The sequence below is a fragment of the Sturnus vulgaris genome, chromosome 2 (assembly GCF_052056855.1).
Source record: "Sturnus vulgaris isolate bStuVul1 chromosome 2, bStuVul1.hap1, whole genome shotgun sequence".
Classification (NCBI taxonomy): Eukaryota; Metazoa; Chordata; class Aves; order Passeriformes; family Sturnidae; genus Sturnus; species Sturnus vulgaris.
Window position 1 is genome coordinate 118,889,352 of NC_142244.1, and position 21,391 is coordinate 118,910,742.

Here is a 21,391-nt window from a genome sequence, read left to right on the forward strand (position 1 = left end):
GCGGCCAGATCCGGACACGGGCCCCTTGTCCGGCCCCGGGGCCTTCCTGCAGGAAGGGCAGAGACCCGGCGCCCGCCACAAGCCGCCTTTGTTCCCTGCTCCATTTCCAGCCGGAGCCGCGGCAGGCGTGGGCAGGGGGGCTGGGGGGGCTCCGGCCACGGCCCAGCCCCAGCCCCAGCCCTCCCACGGCCCCGCCTCGTGGAGCTTCCCGGGGCGGCTGCAAAGTGGGGCCCCTCCAGAGCCCCACCCTGGGAGCCCACGGCCAGGGGACACGGCCCCCGGGGTGCTGCACAGCCATGGGCTCCTGGGTCCTGGCTGCACCAAATCCTGCTCCCACCATGGGCATCCAACAGCCCCGTCCTGGTCCTGCAGTGGGGATCCCCACAGCCCCGTCCTGGTCCTGCAGTGGGGATCTCCATGGCCATATCCTGGTCCTGCAGTGGGGATCTCCATGACTATATCCTGCTCCCATTGTGGGGATCCCCACAGCCCTGTCCTGGTCCTGCAGTGGGGATCCCCTCTTGGAGGGTCCCACTGTGGGGCTGGCGAGGTGCCATCCTGGTGGGGTTCAGTGCAGAAGTGGGTGCTGGGATGAGGACACAGCCCTGCCCTGGCCCAGCACAGCGGGATGAGCTCATGGCTCTTCTCCTCCCAGCTGCTCCCGGGGCGGCCGCACTGAGACCAGGGCCCCACCATGGCCTGGGACAGGGGGAACCAAGCCCCCAACAGCTCCCCTGCCCCTGCCCAGCCCCGGCAGTGCCAGCCCCGGCAGTGCCAGCCCCGGCCCTCCTGGCTCCAGGCTCTGTCCCCGGGGCTGTGCCGGCCCCTGGCCCCGCAGCATCTGTAAGATCTGCAGGATCCGCAGCCAAGTCAGCGGCCCCTAGAGCTGGGCGGGGACCGGGGCCGGCAGCTGCGGGGTGGGCTCAGTCCCACGCCTCCAGCCCAGCTCCTGGCTAGTTCCCAGCCTTGCTGAACCTTCCCGGCCTTCATCCGGCACCCGGGGGCCATGTCCCACATCCTGCACCCCAGCACCCAGGATTCCCATTCCACACCCCAGCCATGCACATCCTGCACCCCAGCACCCAGGGTTCCCATTCCACACCCCAGCCACGCACATCCTGCAGGGATCTGCATCCTGAGCCCCAGCTCCAGGGATCCACACCCCAGGGGTCACATCTTGCAGCCCAGCTCCAACACCCAGGATCCACATCCCACACTCCAGTCCCGGTGCCCGGGGTCCATGTCCTGCACCCCATTCCAGCCCCCACCCTGCCTATGGTGAAGGTCTGGACCTGCTGGCTGTGCCAGGGCCATGCCGGGCTGTGCCAGGTGGAAATGCTGAGGAGTTTGCCGAGAGCTCACAAAAATACTTAGTGCTTTATTTCCACCTCAAAGCCAAGGCGCTGCAGGGCAGCGCATCACACGCATGCAGGGACACGGATGGAGCCCATGGGTGGGGACACTGACGATGGACACGTGCAGCAGGACCTGCTCAAAGCCAGCTCGGCCCCGGCTCTGCCAGGGCCCCGCAGCTCCCGCTGCAGGAGGCTCTGCCCAGCCCTGGGATGAGCACTGGGACATCCCAGGGGACTCTCGGTGGTGGCTGCGCTCAGGTGAAGGGCAGGGAGGGCTGGTCCTTCCTGGCTAAGCGTGGCCTGGGGTGAGCCCTGGCCAGTCCAGACTCCCCAAAATCAAGACAGCTCCAGGTGCCCCTTCCAGCAGCATTGCAGGAGGAGCTTGGGGACACTGTCAGCCCCCATGCCATCCAGCCATGTCCCCTGTGCCCTGGCAGCCAGAGCTGCACACTGGGGGCACTGCTGAACCCCAGCAGTTCCCAGCTCCAGCCCCATGGCACAGGGGGGACACAGGGTAAAGACCTCCAGCACCAGCACACTCATCCTTCCTCCTCAAACCAGGTTGGAACGGGCATAGCACCCCTGGAGCAGCCTGTGCTGCTGGGGGGGCTTCTGGAAAAGGCAGGGGTGAGATGCTCCCAGCACCTGCTCTGCCCTGTGTGTTCCCACCCTGCTCCAGGCAGTCCCTGCACGGCCCACCACCTTGCTGCTCCCCTCCCAGGAACTCAGGCACACATGGGCCCTGCCCCAGTGCCTGAAGCCAGCCCAAAAGGCCACCAGCCCTTTTTGAGGACTGGCCCCAAGACCCCAAGCCTGGAAGAGGAGCCATGAGACCCCCTCAGGCCAAGACAGGACAGGGCAGGGCTGGACCCCATGCCCCGATACCGGGAGCAGCATCCTGCTCTCCCTGGAGCATCCTCCAGGTGACCCCAGGTCTCTGTTCCTCCTCTGTCCTGTCCCCCTGGAGCTGGCAGGGAGTCAGGACAGGGGGTCCCTGGGAAGAACCCACAGCCTCCCTGGATGAGAGCTGCAGGTGCAGCTAGGGACAGACACTCCTGGGATCTCGGGATGATCCTGGCAGCAGCTCCACAGCAAACACCCCGGCAGGACAGGGAAGAGGAGCCCCCAGGGCGGGGCTGGCTAGAAGTGCTTGTCCTCCAGCAGCGAGCTCACCACCAGCTCCTTGTTGCCGAAGTCCCAGAAGGCAGTCATGTGGAAGGCCATGTTGGAAAGGACAACCAGGTACTCCAGGAAGGCGAAGACAGTGTACACTGGGGGAGGAAACACAGCAGGTGAGGGGGACCCACAGCTGCATCTGTCCTGGGAGCTGGGGGGGTCTCTGGGCCACCTCTTTGGGGAAGCAGAGCAGGGGGTGACCCCCACCAGGGAAAAGTGTGGCTGGGCACCTGGAGCTTCCCTGGGTTGGGATTTGGAAGGTGTCATATTAGGAGGATGCCAGACATCAGGAAGAATTTTTGGACATGAGAAGGAGATTTTTCATAGAAGGGGTGGTCGGGCTTTGGAAAGAGCTGCCCAGGGAGGTTTGGAGTGCCCATCCCTGGAGGTGTCCAAGGAAGGCCTGGACGTGGCACTCAGTGCTCTGGGCTGGGTGACAGTGGGCATGGGCACAGCTGGGACTTGCTGATCCCAGGGATCTCTCCAACCTTAAGGATCCTGTGATTCAGTGATTCTGTGAGCACCCAGCCCTTCCCCACACATCCCCCAGGCAGGCCCCTCACCTCCAGGGCCGCAGTACCAGTTGTGGTGGAAGTAAACGCACACGGCGAACGCGAACGTGATGAAGGTGAAGAAGAAGAGCAGCTGCTTCCACTTGTACGACTTGCGCTCCTGGAAGAGGCCGAGGGCTGGGTGATGCCATCCCCATTCCCATTCCCACCCCCATCCCATCCCATCCCATCCCATTCCATCCCATCCCCATTCCCACCCCCATCCCCATCCCATCCCCATCCCCATCCCATCCCATCGAAGCTCTGTCCTGGCCCCACACAGCCCCGGGGGTCTTTGCAGCCTGGCTCCTTGTGCAGAGCCCCTCAGGCCAGGCCCAGGGGTGGCTTTGGCAGGGCCGTGCCTGGGAGCAGATGGGGCTCAAATCCACATGGAGATACAGGGAGTGAGGGAGCCACGGGGTCCCAGCAAATATGGGGCCCCTGGCACTGGGGTGCTCAGGGGACTCCTATAGGATGGGCCAAGGCTCTAGCAAAGGCACATGCCCTGGCCCGGGTGGCTGCAGGTGGCCCCAGGGCACGGGGAATTCACCAGGTGCAGCACTCCCCAACCCACAGCAGCAGCAGGGAGGAGGAAACCACATGAAGGGGCGGCAGACGGGGCGGGTGCTCGCCCAGCACGCCCTGACACTGGAGGGGCCCCATCCTGCTCCCCAGCACCACCTCTGATGGGGCACGAACACAGCACGGGGATGCTGCCAGCTGCCAGCACACCCCCAGCTCACTGCTTCTGTGTCCCAGAGCTTAGGGGCACAACCCCTGGCCCCATAGGGGCCAGACCCCTATGATAGGCTCCCTCAACCCACTGCCCAGCACCCCAAAGCTGGGGGCTGTGGGTGCAGCGACCCCCGGCAGCCACAGCAGATACTGGCTCCAGTTCCTCTATTTCTCCCATCACACTGAGGCTCGTGGATAAGGATCCTACAGCCCGGGGGGCAGAGGAACCCCAAACCACGTCTGGAGCCCAAGGAGGGTGCAGGGGAGCCCTGGAGCAGAGGGGCTGCAAGGGGGGCTCAGCCCAACAGAAGGGCTGGGGATGCCACAGACAGCGCAGGCTGTTACAGGTGGGAGGGGAATTTCCGCCTCGCCCGATGCTTCACGTGAAACAAAGATTCCATTCTGAGGGAGTGCTGATAACAAGGAAAATTCAAATTGCCCCATCACACTTTCCATTAGCCCTGGAACGCGTGCCAGGGGCTCGGCCAGGGAGGAAAACCCAGAGAGGAAGGACGGATTCACGGGCACTTCACCATGTAGGGACACGCGGGTGACGCCAGCTCCAGCCCACGGGGCCTGGGCTGGCCCTTCGTGCTGGGACTGACTGGGCAGCAGCAGCTCAGCCCTGCGAGGGTGTGAGGAGCAGCGGTGGCACCGGGAGTGGCAGAGCCCCGGCCGGCTGCTGAGTTTCACAGCGGAAGAGCGGCTGGGAACAGCCGTGGTGACAGCACGGTGTCACCGCGCTCCCACGGCAAACGGCTGCGCTGAGCCCCGGCACGGCCCCGCCGCGCCCACACAGCCCTGCCGGGGCCTCTTGGACCCGCCGGGGCCACCAGGGACCTGCCAGAGCTTCCGGGGACCTGCCAGGGCCTCCAGGGACCTGCCAGAGCCTCCAGGGACCGGCCGGGGCCACCAGGCAGCTGTTGTTCCCAGGAGCAGGGAGGCAGGGAACAGCTCGGGTCATCCTCTTCCAACTGCTGCAGGACCCTGAGATGGCCCCCTAGAAGCCACCCTGAGCTCACCACAGTGACCCTGCACCTCTGGGTGCCCTCTGAGTTCCCCCTCTCCCAGTCTGGGCACAGGATTATCACACGGATAATTAGGTGTTAATTCCTAATGCCAGGGCACGGCTGGCTCAGCCCAGTGCCAGGGGATCACAGGGCAGGGTCCCCGGGAGGTGGCACACGGTGACATGCCACGGTGCTGAGCAGAGCTGGCGTGGAAGGTGGCACCTCAGGGAAGGTCCCTGCAGGAGCACGGACACAGCAGGGGACTGGGGTTCATGGGGACCCCAGTGGGATGTGGGAGCTGCAGTGCCACCCTGCCCTGCTGCAGCAGGAAGGGACAGGACTCAGCTTTGTGGGGATCCCCCACCTGGGGACATCCCAGGGAGCCAGAGGGTGGCCAGAGGGCACCAAGATGAGACAGATGGAGCACCTCTGCTGTGAGGAAAGACTGGGAGAATTGGGATTGCTCAGCCTGGACAGGACCAGGAGCCCCTCGGGTCTGAGCCTGGCAAGAAGCCACTGAACTCTGGCTGCTGGCAAGGAAAAAGGGGAATAAGAAAATCCCATGGACGGGGTGCTCCATGCTGAGCTGGTGCCAGGCTCCCCTGTGGCCTGGCTGGGACTGCTGAGCTGGCACAGCTGTGGCTACCAACTTCCTCCTGGCAAGACAGACCAGGCCACCCGCAGCCCTGGCAAGTCCCCCCAGTGTCACACAGCCACCCCAGCCCTCCTGTGTGTGTCCAGCCCAGAAAACCACAGGGCAGCTCTATTCTGTGCCCAGCTGGCAGGTGGAAGCTGAGGCATGTTCCTGGCACATGAAGGTGAGTCAGGAGCAGGAGGCCAGACAAGGCAGGGAGGAGGGAGCAGCTGCAGCAGCCAGCCCGGGGGCACACTCTGGGCCACTGCTCCCAGCCCACAGAAGGCACTGGGGTCTCATTCCCCCAGCCTGGGCGAGACCCAAGCCCTGCAAGTGCAGCTCTGAGGGGTGGCTGCTGTGAGCCACCAGCAAGGAAGAAAAGGAGCCTCCTGCTCCTTCCACTGCCACCAGAGAGGAAGGACTGTGCCCAGCCCCAGTTCCTGATGGGGACAGGGATGGCAGTGATCTTCAACGGCAACAGCTCACTCTGCAGGGACCTCCCAAGCCCCGGTTCTGCACTCATCCATCATCCCTTTCTGGGGGACAAGTGGCACCTGCAGGGCTGTGTGTCACACACCAGTCCCAGCTCCCCCGAGGGTTTCCGGGTCTGTGCAGAGAGCCCCACAGAGCTCAGCTATTTATAGAGGGCTTGTCTGAGGCAGCGCCAGTGCTCCCAGGGGCGCTGCGAGGAGCTGGGGTGAAACCACGCGTGGTCACCAAGGCGCTTGTGGTCCCCGCTGCTCACACGGCTCTGCCGCAGCAGGGACACAGCTCAGCCACCCTGCTCCAGCTCCCAGGGCTCAGCCGGGCCCAGGGGACACAGGGGGCTGTGCCCCAGAGCCTCCTGTGCCTCTGCACTGCCTGCAGCCCGGGCTGGGCTCAGCCCCTGTGCACCGCGATGCTGGGGGAGCAGGACACTGGGGGACAGAGCCCAGGGACAGTGGCAGAGCAGGACCCAGCTCCACTGGCCACAGTATGGACTGGAAGAGACCTTAAAGTGACCTTAAAACTCACCCAGTGCCACCCCTGCCATGGCAGGGACACCTTCCACCGTCCCATGCTGCTCCCAGCCCCAATGTCCAGCCTGGCCTTGGGCACTGCCAGGGATCCAGGGGCAGCCACAGCTGCTCTGGGCACCCTGTGCCAGCCCTGCCCACCCTGCCAGGGAACAATTCCTGCCCAAGATCCCATCCAGCCCTGCTCTCTGGCAGTGGGAGCCATTCCCTGTGTGCTGTCCCTCCATGCCTTGTCTCCAGTCCCTCTCCAGTTCTCTCAGCCTGGCTCCAGAGGGGCTCCAGCCCTGGAGCAGCTCCGTGGCCTCCTCTGATGGGCCTGAGCCAGCCAGCCCGCTGGTCACCACATGCACACATTGGTGTCTGCTGGGGCCACCAGCCCCGAGCTGGGGAGGAAAAATGTGTTTGCAAACAAGAAGTGAAACTGCTCTGCCCCACTGCCCAGCTCTGCACCTTGGGGCTGGGGGGAAGGAGGATTTAAAGGGTGAGCAGCCAGCCAAGAACAGCAGAGCTGCCAGCCCAGGTGGGCACTGCCACACCATGGCCAAGCACCAAGCACGGGGTGCAGTGATCAGCCGCAGCTGAAGGCTCTCAGGCTCCATTTCCCTTTTCTACAGGATCTCTTCCCCTGCTTTGCCCCTTCCCCTCCTTTTCTCTCTCCTGCTTTCTCTTTTCTCCCCTCCTGCAGAGCTTTGCTTTCCTTTCTCTCACCATTTGCCACCTCGTAACTGGAAACCGCCTGTACTTCCCCATTACAAACCAGTTCCTCTGCACCTTCCTGCCCTCTGAGAACAGCAGTTGCAACAGGAGCCCCGCCGGACGAGCAGCTTTTGCAAGACCAATTCCTGTCCCTCCTATGCTGCCAAACCTCCAGCAGCACTAAAAGGGTGCCAGCCGTGGGGCTGGGAAGGCACAGCCCCCCTGCTCCCTCCTCCAGACAGATCCAGCTTTTTAGTTCCCCACACGGAGTTTGTCCTGGAGATGGTCCCAGCTTTGGCCCTGGAGAACCTGAAGCCTGTGGGGACCCTCTGCTGAGGAGGAGGGAAGGACAGAACACCGTGGGACCAGAGCCATCCCTCCCTGTCCCCTCCTGCCATCTCCAGCTGCAGGGCTGGGGATAGCAAATGTGAACCAAGGCCCCCACAATGGACACAAACCAAGCCAGAGTCTGTCCCCAAGGTGCTGTGATGCACAGGGAGGGATCAGCTGTGCCCTGGCCTAAAACAGCCCCATAAGCGTGGCTGGGCAGCTCACTGGCGCTGCCTAAGTGACGCAGCAAGGATGTGGCAGTGGCACCTCCCGTGTCACACCGTCCCGCCCTGCCGAGCCCAGCAAGCCGCGGGTGCCACAGGAGCTGTGCCGAGCCTGCCAGGGGCCAGCAGCCGTGAGCGGAGGGCTTGGAGCCTGAGGGATCCAGGCAGAGAGTGGGACAAGCCCCGGGAGACCCCGCCCAGCCCGGAGGATCCATCCGTGGCAATGATTCACGGCAGGAACCCAGCGCGCACCGCCGGACACGGGACTCGGCAGGATGTCTGCAGCGACAGGAGTCCCTTAGCACAAGGTGACGCCTGGTGGTGTGACAAGCGCTGTGCCCTCCTTACCCCGGCACAGCCAGTCCGGGAGCTGCGTCACCCCGCAGCGCTTTCCTCCTCCTCCTCCCTCACCCGTCACCCTCGTGCCTTGGGCGACAGCTCCATCCTGCGGGGACACCGGAGCTGGCACAGGGACACGGGAGCCCCGGTGGCCTCAGGTTAGGGCTGGCCCTGGAGGGCTCCTGTCTCCTTGGGGAAACCCCCAGCTTTGGGGACCACGCACCCCTGAGAGCAGCTCCCCTCCACCAGCAGGGTTATTGCAGGATGGGAGGAGGAAGCGGATGGTGGCACTGTGCCAGGTGGTGTCACTATGTTCCCTGCCCTTCCCCTCAGGGATGTGCAGATTCCTCTAGTCCTCGGGTGGAGTCACAGAAACCAACGAGGCTGGAAAATCCCTCTAAGACCACTGAGCCCAACTGCTCCCCAGCTGTGCCAAGGCCACCACTGACCCATGTCCCCAAGTGTCACATCCACATGGGTGTGAAATCCCTCCAGGGATGGGACCCCATCCCTGCCCTGGGCAGCTGTGCCAGGGCTGCACAGCCCTACCTGGGAAAGGATTTCCCCACTATCCAATGTGAACCTCGCTGGCAGAGCTTGAGGCTGATTCCTCCTGTCCTGTCCCTGTTCCCTGGAGCAGAGCCCGACCCCCCCTCCCTGCCCCTCCTGCCAGGGACTTGTGCAGAGCCACAAGGTCCCCCCTGAGCCTCCTTTTCTCCAGCCTGAGCCCCTCCAGCCCCTTCCCCAGCTCCATTCCCCTCCCTGGACACACTCCAGCCCTCCAAAGGCTCTCTTGCCCTGAGGGGTCCAAGGCTGAGCCCAGGATTTTGGATGCCTCACCCCTGCCCACTGCAGGGGAGATGAACCAGCCCCAGTGGGTGACGTGGCAGGGGAGATCCGGGCCCTTGGAGGTCTCACCCAGAAAAAAGACAAGCCAAAACAATATGACAGAAATAAAGGAAGCTGTGGGAAAGCTGCCAAGAAATGACTGCGAGCTCCTGCTATTTCCATATCACCAGAGAGAACAGAGCACTTCCCAGTGAGTGAGGAGAGTCTCAGCACCTCCACAAGTCCCTCTCCTAAGGAGTCTTACAGCCAAACAACTGCTGGAAGCTTCTTTTGCAGGACTCTGGAGTCAGGCAGCAGGGACAGGCTCGGTGAATTGGCGGAAGGGGAGGATAAACAGTGGTGATGGAGCAGGAGCTGCTCTGGGGCTGCAGAGCTGGGCCCCCAGCACTCATCCTGCTGGGACACAGGGCCAGGCACAGCACCCACCCTGCAGCCTGCTCACAATCCCCTGGGAGAGCCTGTCCAGGCCCCCAGCCCTGGGACACAGGCACACCCCTCCCCAGGGCTCTGCTCTGCAAACTGGCACCTTCCTGGGGCAACACAGCCCCGGGGAGGGGACCCCTCCCCATTCAACATGGGACCACTGGGATCAGCTGGGGAGAAGTATTCCAGAGGGAAAGGACAGACAGATCCAGGAAGCCCAGGTGAAGCCTCCGCAGGTGAAGCCAAGTGTGCAGGAGCCACGTGGGCACAGCAGCAGGTCCCACACAGCCCCAAACCCAGATGTCCTGCCCTGTCCTGCCCATGGCTGTCAGTGCCCACAGTCCAGGACAAACCTGCCTGTGGTCCAGGACTCACACCACAAACCAGCACAGCACAGAAGCTGCATCCAGGCACTGGGACCAGGAGCCCCTGGCTGGATCCTCCACTGGACCTGCTGCCCCCCCAGGCAGTCTCTGCACCCCTGACCCTCCCCGGAAAAAGAGCCAGAGCCAGCCTGCTCCACAGAGTCATTCTGGAGCAAAGGGAGAACAACTCCTGCTGCTCCCAGCCTGCAGGATCAGCAAGTCCCAGCACAGGGAAGCCAACTACAGCTTAGAAACAGGCATGGAGAAGGGATGAGCAATCCCAACCCACAGGGATGCCAATAGGGGTTTCCAATATGATTTCTCAATGAAAACTTAATATGATATTGGGAGGAAATCCTTCCCTGGCAGGGTGGGCAGGGCTGGCACAGGGTGCCCAGAGCAGCTGTGGCTGCCCCTGGATCCCTGGCAGTGCCCAAGGCCAGGCTGGACATTGGGGTTGGAGCAGCCTGGGACAGTGGAATGTGTCCCTGCCATGGCAGGGGTGGCACTGAATGGGCTTTAAGGTCACTTCCAGCCAAAATCATTCTGTGATTCAATGATGAAACCAGAAAATAGGAAATGAAACGCTTCCTTCCCACTTTGCTTTGGTAGATAAAGGATTTTGGTGACTTCTTCTGTTTCACTTGCTGCTGTTGGCTCCTCTAGCACCTGCTCAGGGTTATTTCACAAGCAAGAATAGCTAAAGCCCTTTAGTGCCAGCCCAGAGCCCCCTGCCAACTCCCAGCATGGCCCCAGAGCCCTGTCCCAGTCCTGGCACAGCCCCAGAGCCCCCTCCCAGCTCCCAGCACAGAGAGAAGAAAGGAAAGTGTCTGTACCTCGGGACTTACTGTGTGTTTCTTAGTCATTCTCCAGAGGATGCAGGTGAGCAGCATGTGGCCCAGGGCCGATGTGATGAACACAATGAAGGCATTTTCATGGATTGCTGGATCAACAAACAACAGGTTTCCTGTTCAATGCAAGCCAGGAGCACAAGGGGCACGTGGGGTAGGATTTGGGATGGCTTTGTGCTCTGTTGAGAGCCCCAGCACACCAGTGATGCTGGGACTCCAGTGGGGTCTTGGCAAGAGACAGGCACAGCACGGCTCCATAACGTGCTCGTGCTGCCTCAGGGCCCCCTGGAAGGGGATAAAAGTCCCTGGAAGACTTATCCCAAAATGCCATGAGGGTGTTTCTGTACTCTGAGACCATCACTTCACAGGACTGTAAACTCAGGGACCCTTGGGAGCAGTGCAGCATTGCCACTCTTGTTCTGTGGATGGGGAAACTGAGTCACAGTGAGGGGAATGCAGAGTGAGCCAGTCCAAAACGCAGGAAAGTCCATCTTCTGGCCCCGTGTACCTGCCTGCCCATCAGCAGCATCAGCAGCTTCACCTGCAACACTGAGGTTGCCTCGAGCATGCCTGGACTAGCCCAAGTACAGGATCAGGCTGGGATAGCAGCTGGAGCAAGGCTAAGCCAGAGCTGCACCCGAGGCCCCAAACCCCACACAACCCCTGCACCTTCAGGTGAGAGATTCTCCTAAGTGCTGCTCTGAAAAGAATTTCCCAGCCCCTTGTCCAGAAACTGAACCTCAGGCTGAATTCCCAAGCACCTGAACAGCAGGAATGCCCATCCCTTTTGCCCTCTCCCTGCCAGGGGAAGGGAAGCACCAAGGAGCGAGGAACCACAGGTGGGAGAGGTCAGGCCGGGGAGCCTGCAGGCAGGAAGGATTAACCTGAGCACGGCAGCTCAGGGCTGAGACTTTCCCCTCAGCCAGGGATTAGTCTGGAGTGAGAATCCCAGGAAGTGGGTCAGCTTCAGCTCCTGGGGCAGCTCTGCCTGCTCACACCTCGGGCTCCCCTCCAGGACTCTGCACGGGGCCAGGCCAGCCCAGGTAGCCAAACCTCAAAGCAGCACCTGGATTTCCAAGGGCAGGGGCCAAGCCTGGACAAGCCTGTGGGGCAGGTGAGGCTGCAGACCCTGTCATGAGGGGACACTGCTGTGAGGGGGTAGGGACACCTTGCCACGGGGACAGGGAATGCTGGCAGGAGACACAGAGGGTAAGCTGGGCAGGGACAGCTCCCAGAACACAGAGCTCCACCAGCAGGAGGTTCCTGTCCTGCCATCCCAGTCACCAGGCTCCACCACGGACCATCCTCACCCCAAAGGAGGGGGGAGATCCTGGGGCTCTGTTCACAGCTCCACAGCCCTGAATTCCAGAATGGTTTGGTTTGGGTGGGACCTTAAAAACCTTTTCATCCCAACCCCTGCCATGGCAGGGACACCTCCCACTGTCCCAGGCTGCTCCCAGCCCCAATGTCCAACCTGGCCTTGGGCACTGCCAGGGATCCAGGGGCAGCCACAGCTGCTCTGGGCACCCTGTGCCAGCCCTGCTCACCCTGCCAGGGAACAATTCCTGCCCAAAATCCCATCCAGCCCTGCCCTCTGGCAGTGGGAGCCATTCCCCTTGTCCTAGCACTGCATTCTTTGTTCAAAGTCCCTCTCTAGCCCACAGCAGAACACAATATCCATCATCACCATCCTGCTGGGCACGGAAAGCCAACACATTAGTGTCCTGCTGATAGATCCCAGCATGGGGTTTGTTCCCACTGCAGCAGCACCACCTTGCTGGCTCCTGCATTTCAGTGCTCTCCAGTTAATCCCTGGTGCCTCCTCCAGATGTCAGGATGAAACAGCAGCTGCAGATCAGCAGTGGCACTTGGGTTCTTCTGAGATGAGATCATATAGGGCAAGGGAATTTCCCAGCCTGTCATGGCCAGGTTTTGGACACATAGATTTAACCTGAAAAACTCTGATTCTGTTTCTAGAGGGAATTCCTATTCTTACTAGAGGGCTGGAGCCCCTCTGCTCTGGAGCCAGGCTGGGAGAGCTGGGGGTGCTCACCTGGAAAAGAGAAGCTCCAGGGAGAGCTCAGAGCCCCTGGCAGGGCCTGAAGGGGCTCCAGGAGAGCTGGAGAGGGACTGGGGACAAGGCATGGAGGGACAGCACACAGGGAATGGTTTCCACTGCCAGAGGGCAGGGCTGGATGGGATTTTGGGCAGGAATTGTTCCCTGGCAGGGTGGGCAGGGCTGGCACAGGGTGCCCAGAGCAGCTGTGGCTGCCCCTGGATCCCTGGCAGTGCCCAAGGCCAGCTTGGACATTGGGGCTGGGAGTAGCATGGGATGGTGGAAGGTGTCCCTGCCAAGGCACTGGATGGGCTCTGAGGTCCCTTCCCAATCCAAACCAGTCTGGCATTGTGTGAATCCATATAATTTTCCCCAGAATGTCCTGGGGAGGGTATGTGAAGGTATGGAGCAGAGGCAGCTCAGAGCTCAGCCCAGCTGTGGGGATGGAGGGGAAGCAGGATGAGCTCTGACCCACCTCAATCACCTGCCCTCACCCCTGGATTGGGGCCTTGGCACACGGGTGGAACCAAGTGCCAAGGTCTGACCCAGGCTCCATCCCCAGCCTGAACCCTCGGCTTCAACCAAGTATCAGCAACCAAGAACTGCGGGAAGAGCATGGCTGTTTGCATGTTATGCCACACATCATTCCTCTAGAACTGCTGACTTCAATAGAATCTCTGGGAGTTTCTAACTGCTTTTTCTCTCCAAACTGCCTCATGGCACATCAGCAGCTCAAGGAATGGCTCAGCAGGGCAGGGCCGGGCGGGGTGGGGGGTGCCACCTACCATAGTTTTCGGTGGAGGACACGTAGGTGAGGATGAGGAGGGCGAAGTTCTCGAGCAGGTTGAGCAGCAGGGTGACGTGGCACAGGCGCAGGTAGCGGGGGTGGGGGCAGTGGCAGCTCTGGTAGTGGTTCCAGTAGGCCACAGCCACGAGGACACGGGGGGCCGAGTGCAGGCCGATGCACAGGCGCCACACGTAGCGCTGCGGCGTCTCGCCCCCGATGGCCGCGCTGATGGACGGCAGGTAGTTGGGCACCTGCAGGGACACGGGCTCGTGGGGACAGGCACAGGGCACAGCCTCACAGCCGGGCTCTCCCAGGCTCTCAAATCACCCTTTGTTAATTGTAAATGAGTTTATTCCTGTTCCCAAAGCCAGGGAATGTATGGTGGCAGCACTCCTGGTCCATCCCACCGGGTCATGGATCCCACGGCCCTGCTGGGGGCCCTGCCCAGGTACCTGCTCAGGTTTCTTGCCTTTACTCTCCTGATTGTCCATAGATTCCCAGAATGGTTTTGGTTGGAAGGACTTTAAGGCCCAGGGACACCTTCCACTGTCCCAGGCTGCTCCCAGCCCCAATGTCCAACCTGGCCTTGGGCACTGCCAGGGATCCAGGGGCAGCCACAGCTGCTCTGGGCACCCTGTGCCAGCCCTGCCCACCCTGCCAGGGAACAATTCCTGCCCAATATCTCATCCAGCCCTTCTCTCTGGCAGTGGGAAGCCATTTCCCCCGTCCTGGCACTTTAGGCTCTGTTGAAGTTCTCCTGCTGGTGTGGGATGACTCCTGCCCTCCATTCCCTGCTCATAGCCAGCTGCTCATCCAGCATGCTGAAAATCCTGGGGAGGAGCCCACTCTCATCCCACATGGAGCTCCAGGCCCTCCCTCCCCAGACTCCTGTGGCTCCTCTGAACTCCAGCAGAGCTGGGGGAAGCAGCTCTGGACCAGCCTCTCCCCAGGACGATGTATTTCCCTGCAGCTTCGCCACCTTTATTCTCACTGCAATAACCTCCAGTGTTCCCAGTCCAGACACCAGCCTGACCAGTCTGTACTGCCCTCAGTCCCAGCACAAAACCAAACCTGCTGCTGCCAGTCCTGAGGCATCACAAGGACAACGAAACAACGCAGCTATTTCTGGATTCTGTAACACTTCTGGTGGGAAAGCCCAGGAGAGGAGCCCAGAAGGAGACAGAAGAGGAGAGAGGAATGCAGAAGGTGGATAGGAGCCCAAGAAGAGAAGGGAGCCCAGAAGGAGGGAGAGGAAGCCAGGAGAGGAGAGAGGAGAGCCCAGGAGGAGGGCGAAGAGCCCATAAGGACACAGGAGCTCTGTCACCCCCCAGGAATATGGGTTTTTCCCACAGGAGTCTCTCACCCCACAGTGGGTCGCAGTCGTCTCACGGAAGTTGAAGAGCAGAGACCAGATGACACAGAAGAGGAACCCAAAGAGGGGGCAGAACACAGTCCCGAGGGCCAGCGTGGTGAAACGCAGCCGGAACAGGATCCCGTCCCGATCCAGCGGCAGCGGCACCTGCAGCATCTTGGAAACCTGCACATAAACAAACCAACAAACGCCTGACTGGGGGCTCTGTCCTGCTCTGGGCACGTGGGGTGGCCATCAGTCACAGGCTGGGCTCCATGGTCCTGGGGGGCTTTTGGAAACTCAGTGATTCTGGGATTCTGTCCAGCCCCACACAGCCCTGGGCAGGGATGGACACACGGCCCAGCCCCTCACACCTGTGTGACCCCACAGACACAGCCCAGCCCCTCAGACCGTTGTGACCCCACAGGCACAGCCCAGCCCCTCACACCTGCGTGACCCCACAGACACAGCCCAGCCCCTCACACCTGTGTGACCCCACACAGGCACGGCCCAGCCCCTCACACCTGTGTGACCCCACACAGGCACGGCCCAGCCCCTCACACCTGTGTGACCCCACACAGGCACGGCCCAGCCCCTCACACCTGTGTGATCCCACACAGACACGGCCCAACCCCTCACACCTGTGTGATCCCACACAGACACGGTCCAGCCCCTCACACCTGCGTGACCCCACAGACACAGGATAGGCAGCACAGACAGGCAGACAAAGCAAATCCCGTTGTGGGGACACAGGAAGCTCGAGACTCACGGGGAGCAGGGAGCAGGGGCAGAGCGGGGCCGTTCCCTGCAGCTCTCCAGACGGATCTGGCAGGAAGGGCACGTGAACCCTGTCCCGTGGGATCCATCCAGAGCATTCCGTGAGCCCAGAGCAGCGCTGACACAGCCGGGCTGTCGGTTCCAATGGGAGCCGCGGCTCCTCCGGCACAGCCCGGCTCCACAACCCAGCCCCACAGCCCGGCCCCCACAGATCCCACAGATCCCTCAGCCCGGCTCCCACAGCCCCACAGCCTTGCTCCCACAGCTCCCCTCCTCAGCCCGGCCCCCACAGATCCCACAGATCCCTCAGCCCGGCTCCCACAGCCCCACAGCCTTGCTCCCACAGCTCCCCTCCTCAGCCCGGCCCCCACAGATCCCACAGATCCCTCAGCCCGGCTCCCACAGCCCCACAGCCTTGCTCCCACAGCTCCCCTCCTCAGCCCGGCCCCACAGATCCCTCAGCCCGGCCCCCACAGCTCCCCTCCTCAGCCCGGCTCTCACAGCCCGCGCTCTCCCTGCCCAGCCGGCCCCGCACGGGCAGCACTGCCTGCAGCTGGCCCGGGGCAGGCTCAGGCTGGATTTTGGGAAAGGTTCTTCCCCCAGAGGGTGCTGGCACTGCCCAGGCTCCCCAGGGAATGGGCACAGAGCTCCAGGAGCTGCCAGGGATGCCCAGGCTGGGATTGTTGAGGGGCCTGGATCAAAGATCCCTGTGGGTCCCTTCAACTCAGGACACTCCATGCACCGCTGGCTGCAGGATCAGGGCAGCTCAAACCCCACACAACAACGAAGCTGGGGCTGGTCAGGCCGTCAATACTGGGACGGGCACCTCTGGAGCCTGGCAGACCCCAGAACAGGGCAGGGCTCCCCTCAGCCCCAAGGGATCAGGCTGGGATGGATCCCACCCCACCACCACCTGGCTGCGGGACAAATCCGATTTACGGACAATCCCTGAGCCGTCTGGGCAGTGCCCCAGGGCAGCACGGCCACTCTCTGCCCGCACCACAGCCCCTAAAAGGGGGACCAAACCCCAGTGAAGGGACCCACCCCAGTCACCGAGAAGTGCTGGGCACAGAGAGACGGAATCATTTGGGGATAAAAGCAAAGAGAAAGGGAAAGTTCAAAAGGCCGGGACTGGGTGTGGAAAGGGGTGCCCGGCCGGCCCAGGCTCTCCTCCCCGGGACACCGAGGAGCTCCCCAAGGGCTCCCCACGGCCCGGGATATGGAGCCCCCAAATCCTGCCGCTCCCTCGGGGGGCTCGGCCGTGGGGACGCCCCAGGGACCCCACAGCAGGGACCCCACAGCAGGAATCCCACAGCCTCTGCCCTCCCTCTCCCCGGGAATCTTGCTCAAAGAGGGCAAATAAAAGCAAATATTTTGTATTCCATGTTGAATGGCCCCGACCTGCCCTGCAGGAGAGGGGCTGCACTACCCCGAGACCGGCCCTGGAGACCCCCTGAGATCCCTCCCCAGGTACCCCCCATTCCCCCGCGCTCCCCACAGGTGTTCCCCTCCCCAGGACCCCCAGGATCTCGCAGTGAGTGATCCCTCCGGGAACCCCACATCCGCTGGAGACCCTCTCCAGGACCCCTTCCCCAAACCCTGCGTATCCCACAGTGCCGGACCCCAGCACCCCCCTCACCGCTCAGCCCCCCTCGCGCTGCTCCATATCCCGTTCGGGCCCGGCAGCCCCACCACGCCTCCTCCGCCTTTTCCGCCTCCTCCTCTTCCTCCCTTTCTTCCACCTCTTCCTCTTCTTCCCCCGCCCCCAACCCCGCTGCGGCCCCTTTAAGAGACTGGGCCCAGCTCCCGCGCGCCGCGACACACGATTGGTCCTCGCGGGAGAAGCCCCGCCCCCTCAAACGCCCCGGATGTGAGGCGACGCCGCGACATGGGCCGTTCTGGACCCTTCCGTGGAGCCAAGCCCCGCCCCCTCCTCTGCCCGCCCGGCCAATGGGCGCTCGGTGAGCGGCGCCCTTTTACCCAATCAACGTTGAGCTAAGGGCCAGTGCTGGGGGGCGCGGCCAATGGGGGGCGGAAGCGCAGCGGGCGGGGCGGGGCCGAGGCGGCGCGCGGGGGAGGCCGGGAGTGCGCGCGCGGGCTGTGACGCAGCTGCGGCCCCGTGAGGCGGCGGCGGCGGCGGCGGCACCGCGGGCCTGACCCGGCCCGGCCGCTCCGAGCGGCGCTTCCCGGCACCCGCCGTGAGCAGCGGGGCCCGCTAGGGCAGTCCTGCCCGTCACCTGCGGTGAGCACCGCGGCTGGCCGCCCTGCCCTGCCCGGCATGGTTGTGGCGCCGCCGCCGCCAGGCCTTTTGTGCCGGGAGACCGGGTGGTCCCGGAGTGGGGGGGGCGCGGGGAGGCCCCGGGACGGAGGAAAGGCCGGAGGGAGGCGGGAAGGCCGTGAGCGGGTGGGATTTCTCGGCAGCCGTGTCTCAGCTATCTCCGGCCGCTTTTGGGGGTTTTTGGGCCTTTTTGGTTGTTATGGTGCGCGTCCGGTTGGAGATCTCGGGTGTTTTCCACGGGGGATACGCGGTTCTGGATGCGGGTAACGGCCCGGCTGTCCCCGGGGCCGGGAGTTATTCACTGTAGTGTTAATTAGTTGGAGTTTAAAGTTAGGTTGGTTACATGTGACTTAAAGTTACTTTGGTGGCATGGGTTGCTTTGGGTGGCTTTAGGGGAGTTTTGTGCTGTTGCTGTTAGATTTCAATTAGAGCTCTTTGGCGCGAGGGGTCCCAACTCAGCTGGGGTTGCAGAGAATGGGAGAGGGATGTTATGTAGAACTCTCGAGTTTTGAGTTCACAGAATTCTAGAATCGGTAAGGCTGGCAAAGCCCTCCCAGCCCCTGCAGTCCCAGCTGTGCCCCTTGGCACCCTGAGTGCCACCTCCAGGTGCCACCTCCAGGGATGGGCACTCCAAAGCTCCCTGGGCAGCCCCTGCCAAGGCCTGAGCTCCCTTTCCATGGGGAAATTCCTGCTGCTGTCCAAGCTGAGCCTGCCCTGGCCCAGCCTGAGGCCGTTCCCTCTCCTCCTGTCCCTGTTCCCTGGAGCACAGCCCGACCCCCCCTCCCTGCCCCTCCTGCCAGGGACTTGTGCAGAGCCACAAGGTCCCCCCTGAGCCTCCTTTTCTCCAGCCTCAGCCCCTTTCCCAGCTCCCTCAGCCCCTCCTGGGGCTCCAGCCCCTTCCCAGCTCTGTTCCCTGCCCTGGACATGCTCCAGCCCCTCAGGGTCTCTTACTCTGAGGAGCCCAGAGCTGGACACAGCCCTCGAGGTGCAGGGAAGGAGGGGTGGATCTGAAGTAAAATAAAATGCTCGCTGGGGGAGGGGGAAATCTTTCCATAACTTGTTTTTTCTTAGAAAGTTATTTTTTACGTTTCTACTTAGGTAGAGTTTGGCATTTAGTGATCTAAAGACAATGAGAGAGCAGTGACGTAGGAAAGAGGAACCACAGAAAATGAGGGACTTGTGAATTTGCAGATAAGGCTGAGAGTCACAACATTGGACAGCTGCAAAGTGCAGGTGATTTTTATCTGGCCTGAAAGGGAGACTTGCACTGGGACAACGGGAGATAGCTGAAAATATTCCATAGGAAGCAAGAGATGTGTTTGGGGGCAGGTCCTGATGGAGGGGGAGCTGAGGGGGGTCAGCCTGGAGAAAAGGATGTACAGGGTTGGCCTTTTCACTTCCATAAATCCCAGACAGGAGGCTCAGCTTGGACAGCAGCAGGAATTTCCCCATGGAAAGGGAGCTCAGACTTTGGCAGGGGCTGCCCAGGGAGCTTTGGAGTGCCCATCCCTGGAGGTGGCACCTGGAGGTGGCACTCAGGGTGCCAAGGTGGCCATGGGGCACAGCTGGGACTGCAGGGGCTGGGAGGGCTTTCTCAGCCTCTGGGATCCCATGGGAGAAGGTGAGGAGGGCTCAGGGTGCCCTGGGATCCTGTGCCAGGGGAGCTCTCCCAGGAGCTCCTCTCAGCTTGGGGAGCTCTGAGAGTTTGTCAGAGCAGCTTTTCCTGACTTTTGCGAGCATTATTTCACTGAAATTCCTCTTCCTGGGACAAATGAAGCCTGTAAGGATTTGCCTGTGGAAGTGTGGAGACCCTTAACACTCCAAAATCGTGGTGTGTGTCTGTTGGGGTAGTTGGAGGTGACACAAATGATCATTTTAGTTCTTCTGTCAGGGAAGTGTGGGCTTGGGCTGGTTGTTCTGGGCTGATTTGGTCTCCAGCTGTTCAGGGATGGTGGAAGGCTGTGGCTGCTCCCAGCCCGGATTTGGCCGTTCCCAGGAAGTTGGTGTTGGTGTTAGGGAAGCAAACACTTGAGTTTCAAGGATGGGCAACTGGCTGTGGAGATTTCCCTGCAGTCCCAGTGCCCAGTCCCTCTGTGCCTGTCTTGGCTGGGATGGGGGAGCTGCCAGACCTGGGCACAGGGAAAGGGCAGCTTTGGCTTGCACTGGAAATGTTGGCTTTGGGAATATTCCTGGTGTGGGCCATTCTTGAATTGCTGATGTTCTTAGTTCTGCACTGCTGTGTGTGGCTGCTGCTGCCAGGGAGTACCTGGGAATGTGGGGGAATTCCTGCATTTCCTGCTGAATATCCAAGGGGTGGGATAACACTAGCATTTTTTGTTAATATGGCATTATTTTAGTAATGCAGATTTTTTCTGGTTAGTACTGTCATTTTCTTCTGGCTAATATGGCTTTTCTTGGATCATTACGCCCATTATTTTTGGTTAAAATGACATTTTTGGGGGTAATACTGGCTTTTTTGATATTGGCATTTTTTAGCTTTTTTTTTTTGGTTAATATGGCATTTTGTTTTTCTGCTTCTAGCTCATTTTTGTTGTTGTTGTTAGTACTGCCATTTTGGGGAGAATATGAACTTTTTTGGGGGTAATACTGGCTTTTTGGTTAATGTGGCACGTTTTTAGTTAATCTGGAGTTTTCAGTGGTGGAGCTGCAGGAAAACACCCCCCAGTTCCCTGACAGAGTGCCCGAGGAGCTGAGGGGATTGTGCTGGATTTGTTGACAAACTCAGAGAGTTGGAGCAGAGTTTGTACCTGCCAGTGCTGGGGGAGGAGGCTGAGGAGAGGCACAGGGAATGTGCTGTAAATAAACCGTGGGGGCTGGAAAGGGAATTGGGCCTGGCAAAGCTCCCCTGGAACTGCAACTGCTGGGGAGCAGAGCGAGGGGGATCCCTGTAATCCCTGTGCACTGCTTTCCCCCCTGCTGAGTTTGAAGCAGTTGGCAAAGAGGGTGGAACAGGAAAACCAGTCCTGGAAACCCCTGGGATTGCAGTGGGATCAGCACAGGCTGAGATGGGCAGGAGCTCCAGCCGTAATGAAGGGTGACACCTTAATTTTAGGGACAGTGGTGTTTAGTGACACCTCCTGAGCTGTGCTGTCACTGGAATGTCGGTGCCCTTGGTCCCCAGGCTTCTGGCAGGGTTTGGAATCACACAGTGCCATGGGGTTGGTGCTGAAGGGTTCTGGTGGAGTTGCTGCCCTCGGCAATGAGGGAGGTGGAAAATGAGTTTGCAGGATGAGCTTTCAGTAAAACCTGAATTCTGCTTTCCAGGTCTGGGACGAAAACCTGATATATCCTGAAAATGTTTAACAAATCCTTTGGAACTCCTTTTGGAGGCAGCACCGGCTTTGGGACAACTTCAACTTTTGGGCAAAGTAAGTGAAATATCTGAGGTGGTTTTTAATGAGGTGTCTTTTCCTGGAGTGCAGCTCAGAGAATCCATGGAGGTGGTGATCCCTCATGGGATGGAATTAGGGAGAATGGGGAGCTGCTGGGTGCTCCAGCTGGCTTGGATGAGGTTCAGGAGCCTGAGGCTGCACCCCTAACCAAGCTTTTAGTTTGGGCAGACAAGCA

At 61.1% G+C, this 21,391-nt stretch overlaps 2 protein-coding genes across 4 annotated transcripts in view; one reads left to right on the plus strand and one right to left on the minus strand.

Annotated features, from left to right (window-relative positions):
• Positions 1 to 1,358: 1,358 nt before the first annotated feature.
• PGAP2 (post-GPI attachment to proteins 2) lies at positions 1,359 to 17,296 on the minus strand. Of its 3 annotated transcripts, XM_088160565.1 has the most exons (7): positions 17,165 to 17,232; positions 15,518 to 15,596; positions 14,761 to 14,934; positions 13,396 to 13,648; positions 10,540 to 10,646; positions 3,095 to 3,203; positions 1,359 to 2,626 (listed from the first exon to the last, which is right to left on the minus strand). In XM_088160565.1, exons 3-7 carry the CDS (start codon positions 14,923 to 14,925, stop codon positions 2,496 to 2,498), a joined length of 765 nt encoding a protein of 254 aa, XP_088016691.1. In that variant the 5' UTR covers positions 14,926 to 14,934; positions 15,518 to 15,596; positions 17,165 to 17,232; the 3' UTR covers positions 1,359 to 2,495. The 3 variants fall into 3 exon arrangements, with proteins under 3 accessions (XP_088016691.1, XP_014745870.1, XP_014745869.1); XM_014890384.2 differs by lacking the exon at positions 15,518 to 15,596 and having other exon boundaries at positions 10,552 to 10,646; positions 17,165 to 17,296; XM_014890383.2 differs by lacking the exon at positions 15,518 to 15,596 and having other exon boundaries at positions 17,165 to 17,296.
• A 310-nt stretch (positions 17,297 to 17,606) lies between these two features.
• NUP98 (nucleoporin 98 and 96 precursor) overlaps positions 17,607 to 21,391 on the plus strand; it is a 34,931-nt gene continuing 31,146 nt past the window's right edge. Inside the window, exons 1-2 of the mRNA XM_014890363.2 lie at positions 17,607 to 17,767; positions 21,089 to 21,192. Coding sequence (XP_014745849.1) covers positions 21,120 to 21,192 — 73 coding nt within the window. The 5' untranslated portion in view covers positions 17,607 to 17,767; positions 21,089 to 21,119. The remainder of the gene's footprint in view (positions 17,768 to 21,088; positions 21,193 to 21,391) is intronic.

Bases quoted from the DNA above. Each gene is read 5' to 3' on its own strand.
- PGAP2 (XM_014890383.2), bottom strand. From the start codon at position 14,925: ATGCTGCAGGTGCCGCTGCCGCTGGATCGGGACGGGATCCTGTTCCGG. The intron at 10,647-13,395 runs GTAGGTGGCACC...TTGTTGATCCAG, and splicing joins GTCCTCCACCGAAAACTATG to CAATCCATGAAAATGCCTTC. The intron at 3,204-10,539 runs GTACAGACACTT...GGCCTCTTCCAG, and splicing joins AACACACAGTAAGTCCCGAG to GAGCGCAAGTCGTACAAGTG.